General features: G+C 41.8%; 1 protein-coding gene across 1 annotated transcript; it reads right to left on the reverse strand.

Moving 5' to 3' along the window:
* Nucleotides 1-12: 12 nt before the first annotated feature.
* ADIPOR1 (adiponectin receptor 1) lies at nt 13-21,990 on the reverse strand. Its single transcript, XM_036755884.1, has 8 exons — nt 21,673-21,990; nt 8,511-8,744; nt 7,231-7,347; nt 6,576-6,747; nt 4,854-5,040; nt 3,854-4,041; nt 1,098-1,291; nt 13-927 (listed from the first exon to the last, which is right to left on the reverse strand). Exons 2-8 carry the CDS (start codon nt 8,649-8,651, stop codon nt 799-801), a joined length of 1,128 nt encoding a protein of 375 aa, XP_036611779.1. The 5' UTR covers nt 8,652-8,744; nt 21,673-21,990; the 3' UTR covers nt 13-798.
* Nucleotides 21,991-22,335: the final 345 nt, after the last annotated feature.

Raw genomic sequence — 22,335 nt, forward strand, 5'->3', positions numbered from 1 at the left:
AAGGCACAGGAAGGCATGGAATGACCTCTTTATTAGACAACCCTAGGCAATAAGATTTTAACGGCCCTAACCTCCTAAAATACCATATGTCCTCTTTATATGATCAAAATCTTTGCACTGAGATACACAGCAATGATAACAGGGCTCCCTTTTAAAGCTTAGTATTAAATATTAAATATTTTCTTTCACTTTAATTTTACATTACTCTGCAGGGGGGATAAGGTGGTGGGGGAATTAAAACAAGTTAGATAAAGCCCGGATACACTTTCATGATTAGCCGGCTTGGTAAAAGTGGGTGGCTTTGTTCCTACTGCTGTACGTGCAGATCCAGGCCCTGGAAAGTTGGGACCAAGTTATGGTTGTTTTCAAAAGTGTGCTATGAAAAGAGTGGACAGCTCTAAGCCAGGTTACAAAGTAGGAATGGGGAAACATTTTCTTCCAGAAATAGAATTTCTGAAGAGATCCAGTTCTTTAGTTATTTCCAAAATGACTGGAGAAAGGAGGGTGGAAGGGAATTTCAACATGAGTTTCAAAACACTGTCCGTGTGAGGCGACTGGTTGCTGTTCTGAGGAGGGAGAGGAGTGACTTAGGCAGGCCATCCCCTCCAGTCCTAGATGCAGAAACTGAGAATTGACAGCCCATCAGGTGTAAGAGTGGGCTGAGGCTCAGTTGGTATGGAATTTACTAAGAGGTTTCTTCCAGAAACAGACAACTCAAGTCTTCCTTTCGCTTTAGCAAAGAAACAGTTTTTAAAAAGCACTTGGGAAGCTCCTCCTTTATCTCTGTAGCAGATGGACTCAGAGAAGGGAGTCATCAGTGCAGCCGCCTTCAAGGCCATAACGGAATTCCTGAAGGTTGGAGACACCATAAAAGTGGACAAAGGCTGCCGCCACCACCAGGACATGGAAAATTTGATGTGACTGGAACTGCAGAAAGTAGAGAGAGGCTTTTTTAGTCTAAAGGCACAGACAGTTTAAATGTAAAAAATATATTTTTGATTAAAAGACTTGATTACCTTCTTTATCTCTCAAAACCCTTTACTTAGCTTTGAGGGCAGTCACCTCCCATGTCAATGATTAGAGGAATCAGTCCTTACCCATATATCAAATTTGCCAGGAAAGAAGCGCTCAGGGATTCGGGCAGCATATAGCCCAGCTCCAGTGATATACATCACAGCCATGAGGAAGAACCAACCCATCTGGCCCACTGTTGTGGCCTTGACAAAGCCTTCTGCAATAGTGAAGTGCATGGTGGGCACAACCCCACTCAAACCAAGTCCTAGGAACACTCCTGAGGGAAGAAGGAAGCAGATACAATAAATACTACGTGTTACTTTGCCAGTAAGTACCTATTTTGGGTTCAAGGATTTTCACTTGGTATCTTACAGTAGAAATCTATAAATATCAATAGTAGTTAGCAGATTATGTGCATTGGGTGCTACATTTCACCCCCGCCTCCCCAGCAGAAAAGGAAGAGTTGTATTCTAAATAAATATGGATGGGACAAATCTAGAAACCCTTTGTTTTTTCTTTTCTATTAATTTTCTTTTTTGTTACTTATTTAGTTAGTTCCAAACTATCTGTCTCCCTCCCTACTCCACACTATAGAAGGCTACCATTTGACGCACATTTATAAATATATGTAAAAGCATAGTATGCATACTTTTATCAGTTCGTTCTCTGGAGATGGCTAGCATTTTCCTTTGTTCTTAATTTGATAACCCTCAAAATACCCTGTTCACACTTATTCCTTGAACAATACTGCTGTTACTGTATACATCTTTCTCTTGTTTCTGCTCATTTCACTCTGCATTATTTCATGGAAGTCTCTATGTTTTTCTAAAATCAACCAGCTCATCATTTCTTATAGCACAGTAGCACTCCATCACAATCATATACAACTGATGGCTCAATTTCTAGTTCTTTGCTAACACAAAGAGAGCTGCTATAAATATTTTAGAACATGTAAGTTCTTTCCCAGCCCCTGCCCCATCACCTTAGGAAACAGACCTAACAGTGGTATTGCTGGGTCTCTTGGGGCATAATTCCAGATTCCTCTCCAAAATGATTAGATCAGTTCAGTTCTACTAGCTATGTATTAGTGTCCCAATTTTTCCACATCCCCTCGAACATTTGTCATTTTTCCCTTCTATCATTTTAGCCAATCTGATTGGTGTGAGAGGATACTTCAAAGTTGTTTTAATCTGCATTTCTCTAATCAATAAAGATTTAGAGCCTTTTTTCTCATATAACCATATATAGTTTTGATTCCTTCATTGAAAACCTTCCAGTTCATATTCTTTAACCATTTATCAATTGGGGAATGACTCATATTCTTTAAATTTGACAAAGTTCTCTACATATGTGAGATATGAGACCTTTATCCTAGAAACTATGTATAAAATCTCCCCCCCATTTTCTGTTTTCCTTCTAATCTTGACTACATTGGTTTCATTTGTACAAAACCTTTTAAATTTAATCAACATTACCTATTTTATATCTCACACACTACCCTTTATTTTTCAAGGAGTTCCAAGGACACACATTCTTTACCTTCTTGGGAAAAGTATTTTTGTCTCCTCTCTGACTATGCTGTTCAGAAACCCAGGGATGTAAATAGTAGGTGTTTTACCCAAAGCCACTCTCCAATTGTTAAACATAGGACATAGATTTCCTGGATTTAGCTGACTTTTAGTTAGTAGTAGGTCTTTTGGCTGCCAAATCCAGGACAGGAAAAAGGCTATGCCTGGTGTTTTCACTTACTCCAGAAAAAAGAGGAACTTTAATGGCTTGATATAGAATGGCTGGAAGATATGTACAAAGAGCAGTAAGGAGGAGAGTTAATGCACAGAAGCTATTTAAGAGGCTTAATCATAAAGCAGGTTGATGATAATTGCCAGTGTTTAGCTGTTGGGCTGCCACACGAGTTACCAATGTTTGCTTTCAAACCCTTTTGTTGGTGGAACCCAGATTGTAGCCATGCTTTCAAACATGCTGTGACTCTGGGTACACTAATTTTAACCTCTTGGTCTTCTAGGATGGTTTTTTCTTTACTACTTTAAATCAGGAATGTTAAAGAAGCCATATTAATCATTCTAAGCCATTTTACTAGCTTTCCATGATCAGCAAAACATTTCTGATTAATCCAACCTAACATATCTAAAAACAGTAGGCAGTTCCATGGCTCAGTGGATGGAGCACTGGGCCTAGAGTCAGGAAAATCTGGCCTCCAGTCCAACCTCAGACACTAGTTGTGTGACTCTGGGCAGGTCATTTAACCTGTTTGCCTTAATTCACTGGAGAGGGAAAATGGCAAACCACTCCAGTATACTTGCTAAGAAACTCCCACAGGCAGTATGGCCTATGGGGTCAAAGAGCTGCATGCAACTGAATGACCGAACAAGAAAAACAAGTCAGAAAGACAAGATAAATGGGATAAATGTGAGTGTCTCTTTTGCCATGTGACCTATTATATTTCCTGTCTGTTTCTGGATTTCTACTACAGCCTATAACTCTGTAGACTGTTTCTGATCTTATCCTTTTCCCAAGTTTAAACAATCTACCTTAGCACCCTAAAATTCCAAGAGGTAGAATTATTCTACCTTGGACAGAAAAAACCCCAACCCCAAAACTTACTTTATTTACATTGAGTGAGTCACTGGTCTCTTACCAGATTTCAAAGGAGTACTGAACTTTGCCTTGAAAATTCATTTAAAGTTCTGAAAGTAGATCCAGATCTCACCTCGGATTCCTAGATCCAAGAGAGGAGGACCCAAAACTCAAGCCCCTTGAGTTCCAAATGAATCCTAGGCCAACCCTTTGCCCTCCTGGGTTTACAACATATTTGCCTCACCTGCTCTGGTTTGCCGGTGTTTGGGTGTGGCAAAACGGTCCCACTGGGCTACAATGATGGCAGAGATGCCCAGGACACAGACAATGGAGAGGTAGATGAGCCGTGGCTGTGGAGAGCAGTAGAACGAGTAATAGAGCCAGGGGACAAAGCTCCCCATGATCAGTAGAGCAATCCCTGAATAGTCCAATCTAAAAACAAGTCAGAAAGATAAGATCAATCAAATGGGAGAAACGTGAGTGTCTTATTTGCCTTGTGACCTGTATGTCCTATCTGTTTCCAGATTTTCTCTATAGCCCATAACAACTCTTCAGGCTGGTCTCATCTTTTTTCCAATCTTATACTATCTACCTTTGTCCCCTAAAATTCCAAAAGGCAGAATTTTTCTGCCTCCGACTGAAAAGGACCCAGACTCCAAAACTTAGTTTTTAACCACCTTCCTTATCCATCCAGAGGGTGCTTCAAACATACAGGCACTGCCAAAACTCAGCCAGATCTGAGTAGATGTTTATCAGCCCTTTGAAAACAACTCCTAACTTCTGTAGGCTTTTAGCCCAAAAAACAAGTTTTTTTTTTTAGTCACATTTGAGAGTTAAGAGTATGTCAATGAACTGACAGACATATGGGGCTTCTAGGAATGCATGGGCAGCAGAGACAAACTTTGAAGGAGCACTGACAGATGGAAACACAGAAATGACCACACCCTGCTCAGGAACCAGGTCAATAGAAGGTTAAGTTATCACTGGGTACAAGGTAAGCAGCCTTAGTGAAACAGGGATGGATTACACCTTCACTCTGCAGGTAGAAAACTCCATAATAAAGCACCATTTGTTGACAGGGCTACAATATATTTTTGTGAAGAGCTAGAGCAAAAGTTGTCATTACCCAACAAATCTTGCAAATCTTGCTAGCAGCAAGGCAGAATATGTAGTGCCCATAAAACAGGCAGTTGGTGCTGCCATCTGGGTGATGAGAGAAGTTCAAGGGCCTCTTTTTGACTTACTTGGAAAATGTCCGAGAGACTTTTTCTGAATGACAATAGACAGTGTGAAAGAGCCAGGAGAAGCTGAGGCAGAGCACAGCACCCAGAAAAAACATCCCAAAGACCACTTTCTCCTGTAGAGGGGCCATGAAGTACATATTTGGTCTGAGCATGGTCAGGATTCCCAGAAAGAGAAACAGCACAAAACCTGTGGGAAGAACAACCAATGAATAAAAGCATGAGTCTCAATGGTATGGAGCCTATTCTAATGCCACTGAACTCTAAAAAGAAAAGGTTTTGAAAGACGGTGATCTAAGGGTCGAGCTGGGGGATCTGCCACATAAACTTTTAGGGAAGAATATTAATAGTCTGTGAAAAGGGCACTATTTCAAATGGAGTTACTTTGCTTAAACCTTTTGTTTTAAAATATAGAGATAAAGGATTAGAAGAAAGGATATACATTTCAATGTTTCGTACCCTCAAGAGACCATTTGGTCAAAACTGTCTCTTCCATTTCTTAACTGCCTGACTATAAAAAAGATGAGGGGTCAGCCAAACAGGGACAACCTAAAGTCAAGCCCTTAACTTGTTCTCACACTGGGGAGGTAGCCTTCTATTTAATTTCATTTCCAGGTGCCCCATCCCCTTGGCATCTGAATCAACGAAGAGTGATGCAGTAGAATGAGCACTGGGATTAAGAATGAGAAGGCTAGAGTTTGGATTCTGCCTCAGACACTGCTCTGCCTGTGCAGTCTTGGGCAAGTCTATGAATTTTTCTGGGTCTCAGTTTCCTTATCTTCCTCTTACTGTCCAGGACACTATCATCCTTGTCATCCAGATTCAAAACCTAGGTGTCATCCTTGATGCCCCCCTCTCTTTCACCTCCCATATCCAATCTGTTGTAAAGTCCTATCAGTTCTACTTTCACAATATCTCTTGTATACACACTTACCCTTCCACCCTCTGATACCCTCCTCACCTCATACCTGCAGAAGCCTTTCAGTTGGTCTCTGCCTCAAGTCCCTCCCCACTCTAGTTCATCTTCCATTCAGGCATCAAAGTGATATCCAAGGCACAGGCCTGACCATGTCACCCCACCTCCCTCCAATTCAATAAACTCCAGTGTCTCTCCCCATTACCTCCAGGATCAAACAGAAAATCTTCTGTATGGCTTTTAAAGTCCTTAGTAGTCTGGCCCCTTCCTAAACCTTCCCTGTCTTTTTCCACATAACCTTGTGATCCAGCGACACTGGCCTCGTTATTGTTCCTTGCACAAAGACATTCCATTTCCCAGCTCCATGAGTTTTCACTTGGCTCTCTCCTATGCCTGGAATTACCTTTCTCCTTGTCTCTACCTCCTAGCTCCCTTCAAATCTCAGCTAAAATTCTACCTTCTACAAGAAGGTAGGATTTCCTGATCCCTCTGAATGCTAGTGCCTTCCCTCTTCAATTACCTCCAGTTTAGCCTGTCTCTATCTTGTTTGTATAGCTGTTTGTTGGTTGTCTCCCCCATTAGACTGGAAGCTCCTCAAGGGCAGGGGCTATTTTTACCCTTTTTGCACCCCCAGTGCTTAGCAGAGAATGTCACATGGTCGGTATTTCATAAATGCTTGTTGCCTTGACTTGTTTGTAGAATGAGAGGATTAGAATACATGGTGTTTAAGGTCCCTTCGATGCTCAATCTATTGCTCTACGAGATGAGAGGCTGAACTGTCACACCTTCTACCCTCTGATTCTACTTACCAAGCAGATGGGTCCAAATATTACCAGTCTCAGTGTGGATACGGAAGATGCTCTTAAAACAGGCACGGAAGGAAGGCATGGGTGGTCTGTGACCATGCAGAAGGTAGTCATTGTCCTTCAGCCAGTCAGGAAGCACATCATATGGGATGACCCGCCAGCGTCCTTCCCACACCTGAAATAGACATACTTTTTCTAGGCAAGCTCCTGTGGACTGAAGTCAGCCTCTCTGTGGGCAGGATTCAAAGCAAAGCTTGAATGAAGCTGGCAGAGTCTTGACATACATTTTTGCCAAGTCTCTTTAAAAATAAATAAATACATTTTCTCTGCCTGGATTCCCATGCTTTGTCACATGCTAATCTGGATATGCTGCAGCCAGCTCTTAGTTGGAATAGCCGGTGTCTTTTCAAAGTGCCCTTTGCACCAGAATACCTTGGTAACTAACCAGCCAGCCTTGCCTGATTTACTCCCATAATATATTTATAAAAAGAAAAAAAAAGGAAAAAAGAAAAAGCAACAGCCCCTCGACTCCAAAAACACACACACATACAAACAGAGCAATTCTGATCCATCACATGCTTGGAATTGGGGCTACCTCTTAAATTTGCTGCCCCACTCCCCCATCCCATAGGTTACTCCCCAAATTCTGGAAAAGCACCTTATATACAAACTCCTCCATCTTCTCCATGGCATGGTGGGCTTGTAGGGGCAATGTCAGTACCCGCACCTCCTCTTCTTCTTCTTGGGGTACTGGACATGTCTGCTCTTCTTCAACCTGCAGTGAGGAAAACTCAGGGCTCATCTGTCAATCACTCTTGTTTGCTTATTTTAAAAGCAAACTACCCATGGTTTATTACACATTACTCTGAATATGCTTCATGTACTTCATGTACCTAGTTTGTCACTGGAACATTACATAGGACAAGAGAAGCTTAAATCTCAGCACATCCTCCCCACCACACAGGGTCATGTGGCCTCTTCCCCAAAAGCCTAATCCCTACTGAGCTTAAGGTATTTATTAAACAGGAAACTGAAGACTCTATTGAGATGGAGTTTGCCCACAGCTTGTCCTTTTAGGCACTAGGGAATTGGGGCAGCCTTTTCTATCCTAAGCCTGGATAATTCCTCCTACTTTCTAGAGCAGAGATTCTTAACTTGAGGTTCATGGATAGATTTCAAGAGGTCTGTGAACCTGGGTGGGAAAATTGGCATCTTTATTTCAATATAATTGGTTTCCTTTGTAATTCTATGTAATTTATGTTATATATTTAAAACCATTATTCTGAGAATGGTTTACCAGTCTACCAATGGGATCTAGGACTCCAAAATGGCTAAGAAGCTTGGTTGTTCTCTGATCATTGTGTTCTTTACTCTTCTTCCAAATGCAGCATTCCATACTACCCCTATTCCAAGATGCTCAACCCAAATAAAAGACTGTCTTTAAAAGACCTTTAAGGAGCTGAGCTTTGTAAGCAATTTTGCATTCACCAACTCAAGCCAACACCAGATTTTTTGGCTCTAGAAGCATCTTATTTTGAAATGGCAGGGACAGAAGCAATCAGATGGAACCTAATCTTTGAAGAAATCCTGCCTCGAATGTCGTGTCCACAGCATTCTCAAAAGTAATAGTACCCCCAAAAGTGGCTACATAATTGGAAGCAGCACTGATTGATTTCTAGTGCTGAAAGAAGTCTTTAACTGAGGCAAACAGAAGAATACCCAGACATCAAAGGGAACAACACTTTTCCCTTTTTGTTTTGATGCTTCCCATCTTGGGGTTTCCTGAATGAGACAAGGCTTCTCCTGTTATTCAGAGCTAAGTCATGTGTGCTGCGTTTTCTGTTTGGTTCCTTCCCTTGGAATAAAGCTTCAAACTCTTACATTGGAACCTGACAGGCTACTTATATTCAAGGAAACAAGTATAGGAAAGTCACTTACTTTGGTGGAACTGGGAGTCATTCGTTTACCCTTCTCTATTAGTAGGGGTCCTAGCTCAGCGAGCTCCATTGTGTCTGCTTCTCGGTTACTGGCTGGTGCCCCATTGCCCTGCCCCACCACAGATCCTTTGCAGGAAGACATCTGGTTGGCACCTGACAACCAATGGATTCAGTATGGTTGAAAGCTGAAGCTTCCTAGTCCTGGGGGGCAGAAATCCCCCTTTGATGGTAAACCCTAGGAATAAGCACACAAATACAAAGGATGTTAACAAGTTATGCTTTTTACACTGCCATTCTGATAGTCTAGTATGGAATAGAAGACCGTGATATACACAGTTGCACAACCTTCATGCTGCCTCCTAAAGGGCATTCATTTTCAAAACCAGTACAAGGGTGGAGAGCAGAACCAACCAGACCTCCAGGTTGATAGAAGAATCATTAGGCTTATATGAATTCTATCTTATGCCCTCCCACCATAATTTTACCCTTTATCAGAGCCCCACTAACCTAGAGAGGACAGACAACCTAACATCTACCCACTACCCAAACATCTGGGTGTTAAGGCACAAATCTGTCACCACAGAAGAACTGTTATCTCCCCCTCCCCTGATTTCTTCTAGGGAGAGGATTCTCCCAACACTCCAGAGGGCCTCCCAGTCCATAGAAAGGCTTTTTTTTTTTTTTTGGAGAATGAAGAACAAAAAAGTTGAAGACAAAAAAAAAATGACCAAAGCTAGTAAAGGAACTAAACTACAAATGTATTCAGTTTTGTTTTGTGTAAATGAGCAACCACACCTGTTTTCCAAATAAAAAGTCCTTTTTTTTTGTGGCTGATTGCCCAGAAGAGTTTATCTCCAAGGGAGTTCAAGGAGGTTGGCAATTACAGGATTATTATTTAGATTTGGCAATCACAAAAACAAGTAATGCTGAATAACAATCACCCTCCCGCTGCCTCCTCCCACCCCCATAAACAAGCAAAAATTTATTGCAAGCAGGAAGTTGGAGTCAAGTGGGCACAGCATTACCCTTACCCTCTGCCACCCAGGTGGCCCAACCAGCTTTTCAGTAGCTTCCTTTGACCACTTCCAAGACATATTTTTAGCCTGAATCCACTCAGACCACTTCTTTGGATACCAATAACAAATGCAGAGGTCCTTTATTAAAACCAGGTAACCTAAACCTTATTTTTTCCAGGAAAAATCCCACAATCACCTCAAAATTCCCCAAATTACAAATAAATCAAAAGGCCTCTTAATTCCTATGTGAATGCATATGCAGACTGGCCATGAAAATGAAAGGAAAGTGACCAAATTCTTTTACTATTTCAGGCATCACCGGGTTCCAAACTAATTAATTGCAAATTAATATGAATTAATTTGGGATGGTGCGAAATTCAGGCAAGGACAAAACTCTAGTTTGAAAGCATGGATGATAGGCAGAACACCCAAACACTTGCTTGAAGCAAGCAATCTAAACCTTAAAAAGCTACTGTTTCATTTTACTTAAAAAAAAAAAAAAAGAAAAAAATGACCTGTTTCCATACAGAAGACCCCTTTCTGGTAGTAATGACACTTATTCCTTGCTGAAAAGAATTTATATGTGCAAAATAAAATGCGCAAAACAAGAGTCACTTGCAAGAAGAGAGAAACTCTGGAAGAACAGGAAACTGGAGGTCCCTGGAAACCACCTATGTACAACCAATGTTAAGAGGAAACACTGGGAAATCCTTTCTTGGTACCAACAAGTAACAAAATAGAAACTTCCTCAAACTAAAATACTAAAGAAAAAAATTCACATACTTAAAACTAAAAGAAAAAACCACTGACGCACAAAACACTAAAAATGAGTTCCAAACTTCTCAGAGATAGAGAGGAAGAGTCTCAAGATCAGCCCACAACACCATGGGTTCCAACTGAGGAACCAGAGCTCCTGTTCTATCCACTAGGGTACGACTATGGGCAAGTCATTTAATCTCTGATTCTAGGATCTCAATTTAGAGATGCTAGAGACCTTAAAGATAATTTTACAAATGAGGAAACTAAGTCCCAGAAAGGTTAAGTGACTTGCCCAAGGTCACACAGGTGCAAAGCTGGGGGTTGAATCCAAGTTCTTTGACTCCAACTAGATCAAAGCTTCCTCCACACTGCCTAGTTCCTTCATTTATAAAATGAGAATGAGAAACACTACTTCCACCACATAGGTCTGCTGAAAGGAAAACGCTTATAAAAAGGTGTCCCAAAAAGTCTTAGTGCAGTTTTAAGTAATTAAAGCTTAAAACTGCTCTAAGACTTTTGGGACACTTTGAATAACTATAAGTTCTTATCTCCCACCCAGTCAACACATTTGCTAACACATTTACTTTCTGCAGAATACAAAGATTTACAAGATAGTCTATCCTTAAGAAGCATACCATCCACTAGAGAAGATAAGGCACATACCTATAATACAAGGTAGTATACTTTTAGCACATGTAGTCCTACTTTTGGGTGCAAGAGCTTCACTAGACAGAGGCAGCAAGCAAAATACAGGCACAAATTTTAAGGTGAGTACTCGAGAGAGAATAAAATAAAGTCAAGTTTTGGTAATAGGGCTCATTACTTTCCTTTGAGCTGGTTAATTCTTCCTAGTCATCCATGTCTAGCTCTTTCTTTATCTTGATAAATCTATTACCTTGGCTGTTCTAGTACCAAATTTAGCTCACTCTCCTTTCTTATTTAGTCTTAGCTTCCAGATCCTTTTTCTCTAGACTTTCAGCTCTCCCCTCCTCAAATGGGCTGGGCTGTGTGGTTCAGCAAACCCTCTAGAAGAAATATCTTGAGTTTAACAACAATCAGCAACAAGCCAAGTCATTAATGTATCAGATGTGTCATCACACATAAAAGTATATGCAATGGACGTCATTTCATCCCTGAATGCAAAACCCAAAGTCCAATTTGGTCCTCTACAGAGTGGCAACAGAGACAGGGCAGGAAGAGAAGCAAATGGTGGTCTAACAAGAAAAAGGAAGCCCAAATACGACACTGGAACACTGTAGAACTCCAACTCAAGATGGTGTGGGCTACTGGCCTTAAGTCTTAAATAGAGTGTACAAAGTGATAAGCAAGTCATTTTGATTTCTATCACCAAAAAAAAAAAAAACAAACAAAAACGAAAACAAAAAACCAGTCCCAGACTTAGATTTCCCTTGTTTTCTTTAGCTTTTGCACGTTGTAGAAGAAAGCTCCCCCAAAGCTGCTCCAACTAACACAATAATCCTTTCTTTTTTCCCAATATAATTGATCTAAATTTAGTGTCTTGGTGCAGCTGCTACATTTTTTATGGGATTTCCCAAGTTCAAGCTTCTTTAGTCAATGAGCTTTCTAACTGGAGAGAACTAAGTCTTGAGAAAGGAAAGTAGTTAAGAAGGCAAAAAGGTTGCTCAGTTAAGTACAAGAAAAACCTCTGTCAAGCCAGAGAAATGATTAGATTCCTTTTTTCTTATCTCTGCTTTTTTCTCAATTACATGCGTAAAAAAAAAGATAGTATGGTATTTGGTTTTGCTCCCACAGAAGCTATCCACATAGCTGAGTTAAAGTTTATCTACCAAGACAATGGCCAGCAGGGGATCAGGGAAGCTAGAGAAGCTAAACCAGTTGAATCAGTCCAAGTTAATCATGACAGTTCAAAGGTTAGGTCCTGGTCAAGTGTCCAGGTCTACTAATCTGCATAATTTGCATATGTTAAAGAGGGAAGGTAGGGTAGTAAAGAATGTAGACTAATTCTAACTCAGATAAGGAAGACAGAACTAATCCACTTTTGCTCCTTACTATCCTACCTATGTAAACTGTATAACTTAAGAAAACGATGTAAAAAAGTAAAGAATGTAAACTAACCGTAACTCAAACAAGAGTGGAGGAGATGGTTACCCTCACTCCTGCTGCTGAATTGGTGTAAATGTTCCTAGTGAGCACTGCACCAGCCCTCATGAGGACTGTAATAAATACTCATTCTGGTCCTGAGTTCTTTCAGCAAATCACATGGATCTTCATAAGGTTATACTACCAGAAAATCAATGAGCTATAGAAGCATGTCTCCAGCTAACATCCTAACCCTGCCTTGGGAAGTCCTGTGATTCCCCACTGTGGTGTTAAGGGGTCTACCACTTGGGATTTCCCTGGGGAACTCTGTGGTCTACACAGCCTTCCTTAGGGGTTATCTCGTGGTTCTTCCTCAGGGCCTGACCCTGCCTAGGGAGGTCCTCTGATCAGCATAGATTATGGGACCATCACTTGGTTCTTCCTCAGGGCTTTGGCCCTGCCCAGGAAGTGTGGCGATCCCCAAAACCGCATTTTTCACACATGTAAATATTTTTAACATTCTTTTAAAAATAAATTTGAGTTTCAAATTCTCCTTTCTCCCTCTCCCCTCTGCCATCCTTGAGAAGGCAAGCAATTTTACATAGATTATATATATGCAGTCATGCAAAATATATTTCCATATTAGCCATGTTGCAAAAGAAAACAGATAAAAAACAGAACAAAGCAAAAACCCCAAGAAAAATAAAGTTAAAAAAGCATGCTTCGAACTGAATTCAGACTCCATCAGTTCTTTCTCTGGAGGTAGATCACATTTTCCATCATAAATCATTTGGAATTGTCTTTGATCATTGTACAATATTGCTGTTACCGTGTATAACGTTCTGCTCTCTTCACTTTGCCTCAGTTCATAGTCTTTCCAGGTTTTTCTGAAAGCATCCTGCTTCTCATTTTTTACACCACAATAGTACTCCATTACAATTATATACCAAAACTGGTTCAGCCATTCCCCAACTGATGGGTGCCCCTTCAATTTCCAATTTTTTGCTACAAGAAGAGTTACTATAAATATTTTTGTACACATAGGTCCTTTCCCTTTGATCTCTTTGGGATACAGACCTAGTAGTGATATTGCTGGGTCTAAGAGTAGTTTTCTAGTCCTTTGGGTGTAGTTTTAAATTGCTCTACAGAATGGCTGGATCAATTCACAACTCCACCAACAGGACATTAGTGTCCCAATGTTCCCATATTTGTCATTTTCTTTTTCAGCCACATTAGCCAATCTGACAGGTGTGCAGTGGTACTTCAGAGTTGTTGTCACTTGTGAATCCATCTGGTTTTCTTAGGGAGCTCACTGATGGCTTGCTCAATTTCTTTTTCTAAGATAGGGTTATCTAAGGACTCTATTTGCTCTTCTGTCAATCTGGGCAGTTTGTAGTTTTGTAGATATTCATCCATCTCACTCAGATTGTTTCATTTATAGATACATAATTGGGCAAAATAGCTCCTAATAATTGCCTTAATTTCCACTGTGTTGAATTCAACCTTTTTATTTTTGATACTAGCAATTGTTTTTTTTTAATCAAAATAACCAATGGTTTATCTATTTTATTGTTTCCCCCAATAAAACCAGTCCCTAGTTTGATGTATTAGTTCAATGGTTTTCTTAATTTCAGTTTTATTAATCTCTCCTTTACGTTTCAAGATTTCCAATCTGATGTTTCAGTGGAGATTTTTAATTTGTTCTTTGTCTATTTTTTTAGTTGCATTCTCAATTCACTGATCTGCTCTTTTTCTATTTTATTGATGTAAGCATGTTATCTAAGCATATATGTATCTAAGTTTTCCCCTAAGCACTGCTTTGGCTGCGTCCTATAATTTTTAGTGTGCTCTATCATTGCTGTCATTCTCTTTAATGAAATTATTGATTGTTTCTGTGATTTGTTCTTTGACCCATTTATCCTTTAGTATTAGATTTCGTTTCCAATCAATTTTTAATCGATGTTTTCATGGCCCTTTATTGAATGTATTTCTTTTATTGCATTATGGTATGAAAAGGATTATTTAATATTTCTGCATTTGGCTATGAGGTTTTATGCTTTAATACATGTCAATTTTTGTGAAGGTGCCATATACAGATGAGAAAAAGGTGTATTTCTTTCTATTCCCATTCAATTTTCTCTAGAGGTCTATCTTGTCTTACTTTATTCTAAAGTTCTACTCATCTCTTTAAATGTTTCTTATTTATATTTTGGTTAGATTTATCAACGATTAGATTTCTAATCCCTAGTCAGCTGAAGAGTTGAATCCCCTCTCTTGGGACAAAGAAGCTTTCCAGGTCACTTAGTCTATAAAGCTTTCTGAGGTTGGAGAACATTTATTCTCTGGAACAGAATAGAACCTTCTTCCCCTAGGGACACAAACAAACTGGCTCAGCCAGGTTCTACAAACCACCCTCTCTTCCACCTACCTGTTCCATGATACAGAACGGGGAAAATTTGACCTTCAGAGATCACAGGGGATCATTAACTTAAGGACTGGAAAGAACATCAGAGACCATCTAGTTTTTATCCCTCTCCCACAAGTTTAAAAATGAAGAAATTGAGTTCATGAGAGCTTCCTATCTCCTGAGCTGCTTTTTAGCCTGTATCATTTTAGTCCATAGGAAATAGTGTTTTTTACTGAATGGCACCACACTGCCTATTTCAACAAACAATTCCAAGAAGGAGAGAAAGAAGCATATAAGTACCTACTATTTGCTGTGCTAAGCACTGTGGAACGTTTTATACCATTTTGTATCATTTTTAATTTCAACCAGACCCAGAGCCTGAATTAATGAGTAACTGGAAGGAGATCCAGGACCTGGGCTTCTTTGTTCTCTCTAAAAGTTTGCTCAGGAAATACCCTTACCTCTGTCAACAAGGCCAGATTAGACTGACCTAAGGACATTCTGACCCCTGATAGTCATTAAAGGATGAGACCCTAACCCCAAGAGAGATTACCTTGCTTAATATTCTACAGATATATATACTATGTTATGGAGTGTAATGAGACACAGAGACACTGGGCTGTAGTTTCAACTGACTTTTGTCAACATCCTTTACAACCCTATTCCATTAAGGAAAATCCTCTTCTTTTATCATGGTTAAACATACATGGGGGTCATAAACGTGAGGTAATACAGGCTTGCTAGGTCTGCTAAAATAATGTATATAAGTTTTCTCATTGCTTTGTTCAGGCAGCCAGAGCTTGTGCTCTGACTCCTTGTACGTACAAGTAAGCTAGTTTCCTTCAACCAAATTTTCAGGTTGAACAGCACTTAACAAATATTATCTCTTTCAATCAACAACCCTAGGAGGTAGGTGCTATTATTGTCCCCAAACAAGTATCTCATTTGATCCTCACAGTCACAGGTTGTTTTTTTTTTTTACAGTTGAAGAAACTGAGGCAAAGAGGTTAAGTGACTTGTCCAAGATCACACAGCCACTGTCTGAGGCTGGATTTGAAGTCAGGTCTTCTTGACTCCAGGATCCATGCTCTAGCCACTGGATCACCAGCTGCCTCAGGAGGAGGAAGAATAAAATGAGTTGTCTGAAGAATGAATGAAACAGCATTCCCCACCAAATACATAAAAAAAAAAACTCAACAGAAGAAGAATATATAAAGCAAGGAATAAGACTGAGCCCTGATATTGCTCAGAATGAGCAAAGGATGGCTTAAAAGTTAAGGAAAAAAAGGGCTAGTTTTTCAAAGCTGTATTGGCAAACAAAGGAGCATCAAAGAAGGGAAAAGGCTAGAACTTGGGGTGCTAGAGTGGTGATGGCTGACAACAGGAAAAAGGCCAAGTTGCCCAATCTGTATTTTGCTTTTGTCTCCTTTGTCAGGGAGAATGACCTTCAGACTGGAAAGAACAGAACAAAAATGGCTAAAGATTTGATAGAAATCAGAAACAGCTAGGGGCTTTCTTAACTGAGTTCAAGCCATTGAGCCCAAATAAACTACAGCTTCTGATACTAAAAGAACTGGCAGGTTTTCGCTGAACCACTTGGTCGCTAGTGGCAAGATTGTGAAGTATGAGAGAGACTGGCAACAAGAATTGAGTAAATGAGTCCATTCTCAAAAAAGGGAAATAGCCAGCATTCCTGGGCAATGGAAGGCAGAGGTGTCAAACACGCCGCCGGCCACATCGCAAAAGTAAATAAAAACACACCAAGGGAGAATGTGAATGTATGGTTCTTCTAAGTCACCCGGCTGCCGACAGGGATCTTTATGTATCATTTAGTGGACTTTGCTTCTATTGAAGTTTGACACCACTGCTTTTTAAAACACTTTACACATATTATCTCATTTTATCTTTATAACAGTCCTGGGAGACACATTTTACAGTTGAGGGTACTGAAGCAGACAGAGGGTAAGTGAATCACCCAGGGTCATGCAGCTAATAAGTTGTTAGAGGCAAAATTTGAATACAAGTCTCCTGCCCTACCCACCATGTCGCTTAATTATCTTTCAAGAGGAAAATAAACTGCAAAGTATAAACCAATGAGCCTGACTTCAAATTCTCTTGGAAAAGTCTAGTTCAGATTGCTAATAAACACCTAGAAAAGGAAGTGATGATCATACCAGACTTGGTTAATTTCCTTTTTTGGCAAGATTACTAAACTGGTAGATCAGGGACATACTAGAGATATATTTTATCTAGATTTTAGCAAAGCATGTGAAAAATCCTCTCGTGCTTTCTTACAGAAAGGATGGAATGATATATGTTAGAGGCAATATAATTAGGAAGACTCGAAACTGTTGGATTTAAGGGGGGTTAAATAGTTAGAAGCACAGGATAATAATGGTGCAACTCAGACAAAGGCAGTGCACAACTGTGGTCACTGTTTCTGGGGAGGTTGAGGCTGCTGGAAGACTCAAGTGCTAGAGTTCTGAAAGGCAGCAGGGGCAAAACCAATCACTGTCCTAAGACTAGCACCAATATGGCAAGCCCCTGGAGAGGAGAGGGCCACCAGGCTGCCTAAGGAGGGTAAAACCAGCACAGGTTGGCAAATGGGAGGAGGTCAAAGTTCACATGCTGATCAGTAAAGGGGTCTGGTCCGTGAATGGCTGCTGCACTTGTAGCTTGGGCAATAGGAAGATCAAGTCTGAAAATAACCAACCAAACAAATATTAATGGTCCAATGTCTACTTGGAAGGTCTCTAGCAGGATGTATCTGCCTAGGGTTCTGTGCTACTCAACATTTTTATCAATAGCTTTGATAAAGGAATAGATAGCACCCTTATTAAACTTTCAGCTGACACAAAATTGGGAGGGATAGTTGATATGCTGGATAACAGGTTCTGACAGGCTAGGTCAGTGGGCCAAATCAAATATGATAACATTTAATAGGGACAAGTATCAAGTCTTAAATTTGAGTTGGGAAAAAAATCAACTTTATAAGATGTGGTAGGCAAAGTTAGACATAGCAGCTTATTTGAGGAAGATCTGAGAGCTTTGGTAGATTACAGGCTTAATATCAATCAACAGTGTGGCAGGATAACTAAAAAAAGCAAACAGAATATTGAGCTGCATTAAGGAATAGCTTTCCAGGAAGGGGGGGGACCCTGATCAGACCACATCTGAAGTACTCTGTTTTAGGGAGGAGATCAACCAGAGGAAAGAGACTGGGATGGTGAAGGGGAATATAAAGATCAGCTGAAAGAAATGGGGGTAGCTAGGCTGGAAAAGAGAATATTTCTAAAGGGACACTGTGTTGAACTAAAGGCCCATCATTTGAACATAGCTAAAAGGAATCAGCCTTGCTCTGCTTAGCCCAGAAAAAACTCGGCACCATCAGGCTTGATGACAGGTTCAAACTCCCGAACAATCAGAATTATTCAATGTCAGTCTGCCTTGGAGTTTGTGGATTTCCTCTCAGTGGCCATCTTTAAACAAAGGCTGGTTGCCTGTTGGGGTATGCAGTAGAAGGGATTCTCTTCCTGTCTCAGTTGGCCTAGAGAGCTGCTGAGGTCCCTTTCAGCTCAAAAAATCTGTGACTCTAATATTCCTCCATGAAGGGATGGAAGAGAAATTTCACTTTAAGGGAAAAAGCAAGAGAAGGGGCTTACTTTCAGTAATTCCCAGGTCCTAGTATTCATCTCTTACTTGACTGTCAAGTAGCACTGACAAAACACAGACACCATAACTTTTTTGGGTAGCTTTTTCCTGGTAATACAACCCAGAAGACTAGGTTCTTATACTCATTATAAGGCAGGTTTGCTCTTGAAGTACAGTGATTAAAAATCCAAAAGGTGCACAGGAGATTAAGAGGCAACGTCATTAGCATTCATATCTGGTTTTCCTACCAATCTCTGAACCTGGAAGGCATCATTTGTTGGCTGGAGGTTTGTTACATCTAGCTTTCAGTCATCTTAATTTGCTGTTTGTTGTCAATCCAACTGGTCAATACACTCAATTGTCTTGAACAGAGGCAACAACACTAAAGGGCTGTACACCAAGATTTTGTCAAGCATGATTTAGATATATAATATTCTATGAGTTTATAGAAGTCTAGCTTTAGACCTGGAAGGGTCTTTACAGTTGACTTAGTCCATTTTAGTCCATTTAGTTCATTTTACTGCTGAGGAAACTGAGGCATAGAGAATTGGCATGCCTTGCCTGAGAACCCGCAGGTACTGAGTGGCAGAGGCAGGATTCAAACTCCAAATCCAGCACCCTTTTCACTCTACTAGAGAATCTTCAAAAAGTATAAGAGGAATCCACTTTGAATATGATAATGAAGAAAGGTTTCTGGTAAGAAAGGATATCAGAGAAATAATAAGTTAATAATAACTTTGCTGGGTGCATGCAGTCAACTAAGTCCTTGGGATATGAAGCTGACTCAGAAACCCCAAGGATCCATGAGTCAGGATATCCTCACATTTCCATCTACACAATTACACTATCTACCACAATACCTACAACTCTCAAGATCTTAGGTGCTAAAGGGTCTTTTGTGTTGACACAGATACCCTGAAAGCTGCTCAAATCTCCCAAGTATGTGGGCTTATGGTAACCAGCTAAATAATAGGATTACAGACAGATTCAAAGTGGCTTTATCTTGTAGGAGTCAGCAAATAAAACTTTCTCCAACATGTCCTATAGGAGGAGTAAAATACCAAGTTACTAATGCCTCAAAGATGGAGCAAATTTCATCTTCTATCAACAAATATGCTACTAGGTACAGGAGATAAAGATGAGAGAGATATAATTCAGACTTACAAACTTAGATGAGGCAAAAAGACATCCACACCAATTAACTATTTTTTTTTACTTTTTTTGAGGGGGGAAGGCAGGGCAATTGGGATTAAGTGACTTGCCCAAGGTCACACAGCTAGTAAGTATTGTCAAGTGTCTGAGGTCACATTTGAACTCAGGTCCTCCTGACTCCAGGGTGGGTGCTCTACTCACTACACCACCTAGCTGCCCCGGCACACCAATTAACTATTAACAAGACAACTGACGAAGAGTCACATAACTAGTACAAGTCAGTAAGAGCTAAAAGACTTTAGGAAGATCTAGAATAATTTTCATACGGTATGATTAGGAAGGGCTTCACAGAAAAGGTAGAATCTAAGTTCAACTTTGAAGGTTGTTTATAAGCTGTTTGTAGGATGTCAGTCTATAAGCTAAGATAATCACAGGTCTTTTTAGAGTTGAAAGAGACTTTATGGACTATTCGCAAATGAAGAAATGTGAGAGGTAAGATATTCTAGGCAGGTTAAGCGCTCGGGAAGGGCAAGAAATGTTCTCGGAGACAGCAAATGGACCAATGTGATTGGCACAACTATTTAGAAGGGTAGTAAGGCTCTCCAAAGCTCCATGAATCAAGAGCACAGTGGACCCTCCTCATTAGACTAAGGCGTTTGTATTTAATGTTTTGGGCAACAGAAAGCCTAATGGATGGTAATACTAATTCCCACTACGTGTTGGAGTTACCTTAACAATTTGAAGGGAAATGGTCTCTTGGGCTTATTGTACTGATATTTTTCAGTCCCTGGAAATCACAGAATTCTAGGAGTCTTTGGGACTAGAACTTCTCAATTCTCAGTCCGGTCTTAAGACTCAGCTCTGCAGGGGTCTCCCTTCAAGTTGAGTTTCCAACAGAAACTCAAGTTCCAAAGGCTAATTTCAACCAACACTCCACCCTTTGGGGGAATAAAAATGGATTTTCTAAATTCCTTTATAGTAGTAAGCCAGACAGAAACAATTCTTTTAATAGTTCTATCAGCCAAAACACCACATATGTAGCCCCCCCAGTCTAATTTCTAGCACTGATAACTATTGCAAAATCTCAAAAAAAAAAAAAAACAAAAACAAACCAGAAGCTTCATCATAGGAAATTTCACCATTTACACAGAGTTAAGGAAATGCCCTGTAGTCTAGGTCTCATTTACTTAATGTCTCAGAATTAATAGGACCCAGGTCTGACTTCCCTGGGTCTATCTCCAACACTCCCCGTCCCAGACGTTTTCTAGCCTTTCTTGCTTTCGGTCCATATTAGTGGCACAGTGAGGCACTCTCGATTTAGGTCACTCCCAGACCCTGACGAGGTAAGCACAGTTACAGATGTCAAAGCCAGTACTGTAAACTTAAAGACAAATCTTGATCAGGAGGTTCTTAACCACTGTGTGTCACGGACCCCTTAGGCAGTCTGGTGAAGCCTGGGAGCTTCCCTTCTAGCAATAACGCTTTCAAATGCACAAAACAGACTACATAGGATTACAAAGAAAATCAATTATGTTGAAATATAATGATTAAAATGTTCAAACAAACCGGCTTCCCTATGCCAGGTTAAGAACTCCTCATCTGGACAGAATACGTCCGTAGCATTTCCCCGAACTACTCGTAATCTGCTTGGTCAGTTCCCCTGCCCCTCGGGAGGCCAAACCCCGGAGGGGGCCCAGCACAGTCATCGAGACTTGTTCTAGGACTAATGGAGGGGGGAGGGAGGGAGCCGAGCACTTCCAATGTTTAAGCCTGGAACATCGGAAGAGAGAGATTTCCTTCCCGTCGAAAACGTGTCCAGGCAATCCAGGCTTTAGGACCAGGGCTCGCCTTCGCTCTCGGGGCTGTGGCCCCCAAAGGATGACAGCGTCCCGGCAGCCCGGCCCGGGAGATCCCCGAGGACCGCCTCAGCTCCGGCCCACAAACAGCTCGCGGGGTTCAGTTGTCCCCCCCAGCTCCCCGACGCCGGTGCCCACGGGTCCCCCTCCCCCGCGTTTCCCCCCCCCCCGTGACTGACTGGGACACCCCGGGGGCGGGGCCGGAAATGTTTACCCACAGAGACCCGGGCGAGCCCACAGACTCCGGCCCCGCACACTTACGGGCCGAGCTCCGGTGGCGGCGGCGGCGGCCGAGGGCTCTGACGGGGCCACCTTCCCCGGAGCTACATCCCCGGCGCGGTCGGTGATGCCGGCCTCGGCCTCGGCCCCAGCGGCGGAGAAGCCTCCACCCCCCGGGGACGCGGAGGCGCCGGCCCCGGAAGGAGCGCGAGAGGGCACCGCGTCACCTCCGCCCGGCGGAGCCGAGAGGCGAGGCGAGGCGGCGGCGGCGGCAGCGGCGGCAGCTACGGCGCGGCGGCTTCTGGAGAGGGCTGCTCGCCCGGCCTCCCCTTCGGCCGGCCCCTCCTCCCCGCCCCGCCCCCTCCTCCTCCTCTCTCCTCCCTCCTCCCCCTCCCCTCCTTCCTCCGCCCCCTCCCCTCTCCTGCTCCTTCCCTCTCTCCTCCGCCCCCTCCCCCCTGCTCCTCCCCTCTCCCTCCGCCGCCCCCTCCCCTGCTCCTCCCCTCTCCTTCCTCCGCCCCCTCCTCTCCCCCGCTCCTTCCTCCGCCCCTTCCCCTCCCCTCCTTCTCACCTTCCTTCACCCCGTCCCCTCTCCCTCTGCCCCTTCCCCTCTCCAGCTCCTCCCCTCCCTCCCCCCTCCTTCCCTTCTTTCCCTTTTCTCCCCTTCTTTTTCCTCCTTTCCCCTCCTCCCGTCCGCTCTCCTCTTCC

This window comes from Trichosurus vulpecula, chromosome 4 (assembly GCF_011100635.1).
Source record: "Trichosurus vulpecula isolate mTriVul1 chromosome 4, mTriVul1.pri, whole genome shotgun sequence".
Taxonomy (NCBI): domain Eukaryota; kingdom Metazoa; phylum Chordata; class Mammalia; order Diprotodontia; family Phalangeridae; genus Trichosurus; species Trichosurus vulpecula.